Source organism: Arachis duranensis, chromosome 9 (genome assembly GCF_000817695.3).
Source record: "Arachis duranensis cultivar V14167 chromosome 9, aradu.V14167.gnm2.J7QH, whole genome shotgun sequence".
In the NCBI taxonomy this organism is placed as follows: domain Eukaryota; kingdom Viridiplantae; phylum Streptophyta; class Magnoliopsida; order Fabales; family Fabaceae; genus Arachis; species Arachis duranensis.
In genome coordinates this window covers 110,645,389-110,653,443 of record NC_029780.3, presented here as the reverse complement: position 1 = coordinate 110,653,443, position 8,055 = coordinate 110,645,389, and the positions used below count along the sequence as shown (strand labels likewise).

The following is an 8,055-nucleotide window of genomic DNA, read 5'->3' as shown; positions in this document are numbered from 1 at the left end:
ACGGTAGGCATCAGCGATGACACACAAGGGCAAGGAGACACAAATTAGGCGCATTTGGGTTCGCAGAACCGATTCGAGTCTCGAACATGATGCCGTCCACCTCGTCGGGGTTGCACGGGGAAGCCGCAGCAATGAAGAATGTAGAAGCTGGTCTCCTACGCAAGGTGAAGAGGGAATCGTGGTTTTAAATTTCGGGTCATGAAGCAGGGTGGGTTGGGATTCAGGTTTTCTGCTGTGGGTCAGGATCAGTTGTGGCCCGACAAAAAAAAAAAAACGAATATACTTGCAGAGATGATCTTTTATATGATTTTTTTTTGTAATATCTTCTATATTAATTAACCTTCATAAAACCCGTTTTTGTTCATGATAGAACTTGGTTTTGGACCTAACCTTCATAAAGAGTTAGTTTACTTTTACAATTTGATGGCCCATTGTTATCTTTTTGGATCGCATGTAAAACCAAACTCTGTACAAATTTTTGGGCAAAAGCTGGTGCCTCTAGAGTAAGCTGTTTGATTAGAAGTTATCTAACTCATGACTTAATTTAAGAAGATTTAAGATAATAATAACTTGTAATATTATTTTATTATGAAAATCTCAACTATTTTTGAGTAATGGTTGTAGACACATCTCAACCAAACTAATATTTTGCTATGTGTTGGCTTTTTATCTTATCTTTCCTGTTCATTTAACTTTATTTTACTTTATTACTTCAACTATTTAAAAATAAATAAATTAAAGCTTTCTTAAAATTTAAAATAATATGTTTCATTGTTTGCAAGTTCATAAACTTAATAACTTTATTTGTTTATCTGTGTTTCAAAAAAAAAATTGAAATAAAACACTATTTCAACTCTTTTCTTTTTGTGTTTTTAGTCATTTTAATATATAAATTAAATTATTCAAAATACTATTAGAAATATTTAAAGTATCAATAGAAAAATATAATTAAATTAAGTACATGAATAATTAAACATATGTCAAGTTTTAAATATANNNNATATATTTTAGTATTAAAACAGGATTAAAAATATGCCATTTACATATTTTGATCATTTTAATATTTGTTTTTTTTTTTAGACTTTGGTTCAATATCTAATATTTGTAAAAAATATTTAACACTCATATAAAAAAAGTTATTAACCTAATTAACAAGTTATCTTTTTAAATTTAAATCATTCGCATGAAATATAATAAATAAATAATTAAGATGTATTACATTAAAGAATTAAAATTTATTAAATTAACAAAAACACAAAGTCTCGCTCCTAATTTAAAAATAAAGAAACAAGGCAACACCCGTTAGCATTTAAGGGTGACCCAAAATTTTTTCCCGTATTTTAGAGAGTAGTAATAGTACTTTGTTGGGGCTGCACTCTACTCACAATTAGGGTTTCTTTGAAACGTTTCGAAATCCTGTGCCGCAGCCATCATGGTGAGTGTCCTTCTTCCTCGCATTTCATTAGATCCGAGCTTGATTATCTATGCGGTTTCTTAAATGGCTGAAATTTCATGTGGATTGAGTAGGTTCTTCAGAATGACATCGATTTGCTTAACCCTCCAGCTGAGCTTGAGAAGAGAAAACACAAGCTCAAGCGTCTTGTTCAGTCTCCTAACTCTTTCTTCATGGTATTCTCTCTCTTGTTATCTTTCCCGTGTTTTTTTTTTTGGTTATTTGTTTTTCTAACAGGTTTTTATGTCTCTTGTTTTCCGCTGTTTTATTGTTGCAGGATGTGAAGTGCCAAGGTTGCTTCAACATGTAAGTTGGATGATTCTCCCGTTTTTTTTGTGTTGATTTTTATTTAGTGATATCTAACTTGCTTCAATTTGTGATTGGATGCAGTACCACTGTATTCAGCCACTCTCAAACGGTCGTGGTGTGCGGAAACTGCCAGACAGTATTGTGCCAGCCAACCGGCGGTCGAGCCAGGCTGACTGAGGGCTGCTCTTTTAGAAAGAAAGGGGATTAAAACGGTGTGGCATCCTTTTAGACTGTAAAGTTTTGCTGTTCTAAAATAGGATCAATGCCTTTTGTCTTTGTTTCACAGTTTTCTCTTGAACTTGACGATACCACCTAGCCTTTTCATATTGCATATGGTTTTGGTAGATTTTTAATTTTATCTTTCATGTTGGATTCATATTACTCAGATTTTTCAATGATTGTTATGCATGTGTTGTAGTTCTTTGTGCTTGATTTGTCTTTTGGTTCTTAAAGCTGGACCTTACATGTATTTTTATGCTTTCCTGGGTTAGGTTTTAATCTTATTTATATTTGGATTTTTTGTTGAACACAAGCAATGTGGAATGTGGATTGCTTGATGATGCGCCTAAGGCCGAGCGCTTCCCTCTTGAGTTAGGGGTGGCGTGGTATATCCACGGGAGAGGGTATTCTTTGTGGCGCACATTTAAGTGCGTAGGCGCACAACAATTCGCCGTATGGTGAAGGGGCTACAGGCCGCTTTGCTGCTTTAGTAATAGCAGTTTGAGCGACAAGGATTGCCCCATATTTCTTTACAATTCAGGGCTCAAGGTGAAACTTGCCTCTATAGTTAGAGATTTCTTCTTTGTTTGCTTGGCTGCTCTTCTTAAGTTACCAAGAAAATCAGCTTTTCATTCATTCGGTCTTTGTTGAATAACAAGCAGTCTTGGTCTTTGTCATTTTTAAGTATAAATGTCAAATGCATGATATGATTGACAAGGTTTATCATGGAATATTAAACTCTGAAGTTTTGCTACTCTTAGTTATATCCATAGAATTAAGAATCTCCAGAACATAAAATAAGTCCTTGCCTTATAAGATCAGAATTGACCACTTCAATTATTTGAAAATTTTGATGGTGAAATCCCTAATCTTTCATTACACATCTCAAATATATTAAAATTATTTGAAAATTCATCACTTATCTATATTTCTAATTTTTTATTTAAATCATTTTAAATTTAATTCTTTCAGTTGTGGACTTAGAAAAGGGCAAATCGATCATTGATTTTTTAGTCCGCAGACATTTAAGTCCCTGAGGATTTAAAAATACATTTAAGTTCTTAGATCTCTTTTGAGTCACGTTTGATTTTTAAATATCTGCGAATTAAAAGGTCAAGGACTTATTTGTCCTTTTTTTTTTCTAATGTCTATAATAACTGTAATATATAGCACGAAAGACCAAGCTCCGACTATGGTTACCATCAAAATTCTTATTCTATGTCTTTGTTTTTTAATAAACTAGTACATATATTCGTGTCTTGTACGGTAATATATAAAAGTATATTTTAAACATTTTAAATAAATACACAGCAATTATTCTTATATAAAATTTAAGAAGTTAATTAAATTTAAAATTTAGCTATTTTTAATTTTGAAAACAATGGATGATTTTTTTTTTCAAAGTAGAACAATTATTCATGGATAAAAATATATAATTTGTGATCAAATTAAAGTATTTATATTAGTATTTTTTCAAAACATTTTTTAATAATTTATCAGTAAACATTTCAAATCTTATTTTTATATTAAAACCGATCTCAACCAATATAAGCTAACATAATTTTGTTATGGAAGGAAAAATGTGTCAAATCAAAGGATATCATTTCTAAAGATAACAAACGTAAGTTAAAAATATTATTTTAACAATGCCCTGTTAGGATTTTTTCGTGCTCTGCTAGGGTTTCTTAACATCACCCCTAGGGTTTCACCAACACAATTGGTAATCTAATTACAATCACATACACCAAACGTTTCTTCATTCTTTATTCTACCAGCATGGATACATTAGGAGGCAATCAGCAACATACACGAGAGGAAGACAAGGAGAATACAGAGGAGGTGGTGGTGCTTGAGGAGGAAGACATCTCTGAAGGTTTGCACGCATGCCTAAGGAGTTTGAATGGGAGAATATTTGCTGATCGCACCTTTTCCACAAGCACAATGGAAGGGGTTATGACTGCAATATGGGGTAGACCGGAAGGATTGAGAGTCGTAGACAAAGGCAAGAATCAATTTCAGTTCTTCTTTGATAAGGATACCGACGTTGCACGAGTTGAACGAGGTTCCCCTTGGCTATTTAAGAACTTTATCCTCCATGTTATAAGATGGAAGGAAGATCCGATGGAAGGCCAAAATGCTATATCTACTTTTTCAATTTGGGTCCAAATATGGGGCTTGTCAGAACAGTTTAAAACAATTGAAGTTGGACGTAAACTTGGTATGAAGATTGGAAGTGTTGTTGATGTTGGATTATATGAGGTGCGAGGGAAAGAAACTCGAATCATTAAAGCCAATGTGGAGATGGAAGGGGATAGGAGGTTGAGGGATTCGATGAAGATTACTGGACCAAATAAAAAATTGATCGAAGTAGGGCTCCGATATGAAAGGCTGGGAACATTCTGCACCTACTGTGCGCTTCTAGGACATGATTCCAAACATTGTCAACAGCTGTTGGATGACTCTGCGAGTGACAGTGTTAGAGAATAAGCTATTGGAGAATGGGTGAAGGCAGATCAAGTAGGAAGGAGAATTGAGAGTAAATTGAATTCAAACCCGTCTTATGCCAGAGCTCATGGTTCTTCCACCCCTAAACTAAGGAAGAAACCAGCTCCCTCTTGGCTACTGGAGAATTTTGCTGAATTAAATATAAAAGGGGACAAGGATCAGGTGAGGAAGACCATCAATCCTAATTTAATGACTGAAGAGGAAGGAAATGGTTTCTTAGCAGACGCCTTGAAGGCTTCAGCGAGTACTGTTACAAGTGATGTTCTGCAGGAAGACAGAAGAGGAAAGCAAGGTATCAAACAACTTGCTAGGCAAATGGGAGTCATGGGGAGACCTACACTGGCTATAAAAGAGGGTATATTGGTAAGGAAAATAGTGGCAGCTCCAAGAAGCCCTGTTTGGAGGAAGCCTCAGGTGGTAATAAGGAGGTGGAGGGTGCCAGCCGTCAATTGGCACCCAAAACCTCATGAAGATCTTAAGTTGGAACTGTCGGGGTTTGGGAAGACCCCTGACAGTCCAAAACCTTAAAGGGATCTGTCGATCCCACTCCCCGAGGTGGTATTCATTTGTGAAACTAAGAATCAACCTCGAATGGTGGAAAGGACGCTACGGGCATGCAAGTTTGAGTCTTGGAGAATTGTGAGCCCGATTGGGGTAGCGCGAGGTTTAGTCTTGGCTTGGAATGAATGGGTGGAAGTGCAAATCGTCTTGGAGAAAGAGTACTACATTGCTGCCACGGTCAAAGACTTATCTAATGGACTGAATTGGGGCTTAATTGATGTTTATCTTAACACAAACGAACAAGTTAGGGCTGGTCAATTCCAGGAGCTGTCAGCTACTATACAGCAAATGCAAAATGAAATGATTGTGATTGGGAGATTTCAATGCCATTGCTAGTCAGGAGGAGAAAAGGGGTGGAGGGTTGAAATCTTGGTCCTCTATTTCAGATTTTAATAACTTTATTGATGGAAGTAGTTTGATGGATCTTGGTATGGTGGGTAGGAATTTCACTTGGTCTAATAAAAGGAGAGGAGAAGAGCAGATTTTGGAAAGACTAGACCATGTTTTGGTAAGCAATAGTTGGCTACACATGTTTCCTACTAATATAGTGACTAGGATGCAGGAAATGGATCTGATCATGCCCCTTTATTATTGGATACCAGTCCTCAAGTTGAGAGATCTAAACGCAGATTTAAGTTCCAACGGAGGTGGTGTGGGGTCGAGGCGGTTAGAGGGGTTATTACTGAGGCATGGAACTCCTACTTTGAAGGTTCAGCGATGTTTGTTTTAGTTCAAAAATTGAAACTCTGCAGACATCGTCTTGTGTAATGGCAACAAACGTCCAAATCCAACTCTAAAGCTGAAATAGAGGAGATTCTCAAAAAAATAGAAGAGCTTAGAGAGACAGGGATTAATGGAGGAATTGAGGTTGAGGAGCTAGAAAACATGCTGGAGGAAGCTTATGGTAGGGAGGAGAGCTACTGGAAAGAGAAGTCTCGGATAAAATGGCTGAAGGAAGGGGATAAGAACACTAAATTCTTCCACCAATCCTTCCAATCCCGGGTTCGGCGTAGTAAAATCTGGAAATTGGAACGGAGTGATGGGAGCTTTGCTACCTCTCGAGCTGATATAGCCTTAGTTGCAGAAGACTATTTTAGAGATATATTTTCTTCTACCAACTCAACTGATCCAGAAGTGGAATTTGAAGACTTTCTTCCCAAAGTTTCTTCAGCCATGAATAGAAGACTACTACGACCATTTTTCCTAGAAGAAGTGAAACGGGCTGTGTTTAGTGTGCACTCTCAAAGTGCACCCGATGATGATGGGTTCACAGCAAAGTTCTTCCATTATTACTGGGACATCGTGGCTGGGGATGTGTTTCGAGCGGTGAGAAGCTTCTTTATTGGAGGTAGGATACTCAGGAGTTTCAACCACACACAGATCTGTTTAATCCCAAAGGTTCCAAATGCTATAAACATGACACAGCTCAGTCATCAGCAATCAGAATTTAGAAGTAGCATGGGTGAATGAGCTAATCATGCCTAGCAAGCAATGGAACCTAGAATTAATCAACAATATTTTCTCTTCAGACATGGCTAATTGTATTTAACTAATAAAAATTGAGGAAGGTGATGATCATTTATTTTGGGCCAGAACCAAAAGCGAAAAATACGAAGTCAGCTCAGGTTACCAAATTGCCTACCTATTTTATCATTCTCCAATTGATTACTGCCCCGAATTGATGCAGCACAAAGACACATGGTTGGAGTTCTGAAAAATGCCCCTACTCCCAAAAATCAAATTTTTTCTCTGGCGATGTTTGCACGAGAAGCTCCTGGTTCTGGAGAACCTCCACCGCTGCATCCACACAATATCCCCTCTCTGTAGGCGCTGCAATCTCAGCCCAGAAACCGTTAGTCACTGTTTATTCTTCTGCCAAAAATCGAAGGAGGCCTGGGATAGAAGTTCATTACTTGGGGGTTTGTGGAGATGGGTCATTCTCCTTCCGGCGAACGTGGTTGGAAATTGTAGGCAAGCTCAAGAGGCGGAGAAGCAACAACCATGACTTTCAGATGTTGGCGATTATGTGTTGGCAAATCTGGAAATCAAGAAACTGGCTCATCTTTGAACATGATACTGAAGGAATAAAATAAATTCTTACTTCAGCTAGCAACCTTCTTCAAGACATGCAAGGCCACATACCTTAATTTTTCTGCTGGAGTGTTTCGTCTTCGTTTTCCTAAGTTTTTGCGTTTTTGCTCGTTAAAGAGCTTTTGGGAGATTCCCAATTCATGTATTGCTGTCCTAGTAATGGACAATGTCTATTTTATCTAATTGAATAAAATAATTTATCTTTGAAAAAAAAAGTTAAAAATATTATGAAAATTAATTATATAAAATGTTAAAGTAGCATTAATAATTTTTTTAAAATATATGAATGAGTGTAAAAAGAATTTATTATTAAAATAAGACTTTGCTAGAATTAAATTGTTGAATTTAAGTAATTTTAATTAGTTAAGCTAATATAAAATAAGATAGAAGTGATTATTCATAGTTAATTAGCGCTGATGGATTAGATTATAGTCCAATTTGAATAAACAGTTCAACTAAGCTCTTTTTGAAAAAAAATAGTTTAAACAATAAATGTTTATATTAAGACTAATTTATAAAAAAAATTATTGTATTTAGATTTTTAATTTTAAAAGTGTTTATTTTATAAAAGTGTGATCAAAAGTATTAGTATTATGAGAGAAGTTAATTTTTTAACTTCTTTATAAGTTCTTAAATAATTTAATAAAAAGTTACAATTTTAAAAATTATACCAGATATTAATACTATTATTTTTCATAAATCAAAAATTCAAAAGAATTATTTTTAAAACTTTTTAAATAGGCCTAAAAAATGTTCGAAAATATTCTAAAGAAAAATCCAAATCAATCTTTTTTGTTGTCCAAGATGAAAGTTAGAACAGGAATACAGTTCCAAAAAACAAGAAAACTTTAGCCGAATCATGCTAGAGAGTATCGTGCATCCTTTTTTTCAGATAGATTGCACAGTTCCAATATTAG

At 35.4% G+C, this 8,055-nt stretch overlaps 2 protein-coding genes across 2 annotated transcripts; both read left to right on the top strand.

Moving 5' to 3' along the window:
* Positions 1 to 1,292: 1,292 nt before the first annotated feature.
* LOC107467010 (40S ribosomal protein S27-2) lies at positions 1,293 to 2,191 on the top strand. Its single transcript, XM_016086011.3, has 4 exons — positions 1,293 to 1,435; positions 1,528 to 1,629; positions 1,731 to 1,759; positions 1,844 to 2,191. The coding sequence occupies exons 1-4, from the start codon at positions 1,433 to 1,435 to the stop codon at positions 1,968 to 1,970; spliced, it is 261 nt and encodes an 86-aa protein (XP_015941497.1). The 5' UTR covers positions 1,293 to 1,432; the 3' UTR covers positions 1,971 to 2,191.
* Positions 2,192 to 3,757: 1,566 nt separating this feature from the next.
* On the top strand, positions 3,758 to 4,468 carry LOC107466854 (uncharacterized). The gene has a single exon (XM_016085864.1). The coding sequence runs from the start codon at positions 3,758 to 3,760 to the stop codon at positions 4,466 to 4,468; it is 711 nt and encodes a 236-aa protein (XP_015941350.1).
* Positions 4,469 to 8,055: the final 3,587 nt, after the last annotated feature.

Bases quoted from the DNA above. Each gene is read 5' to 3' on its own strand.
- LOC107467010 (XM_016086011.3), top strand. The intron at 1,630-1,730 runs GTATTCTCTCTC...TTATTGTTGCAG, and splicing joins CTCCTAACTCTTTCTTCATG to GATGTGAAGTGCCAAGGTTG. The intron at 1,760-1,843 runs GTAAGTTGGATG...GATTGGATGCAG, and splicing joins TGCCAAGGTTGCTTCAACAT to TACCACTGTATTCAGCCACT.
- LOC107466854 (XM_016085864.1), top strand. From the start codon at position 3,758: ATGGATACATTAGGAGGCAATCAGCAACATACACGAGAGGAAGACAAG.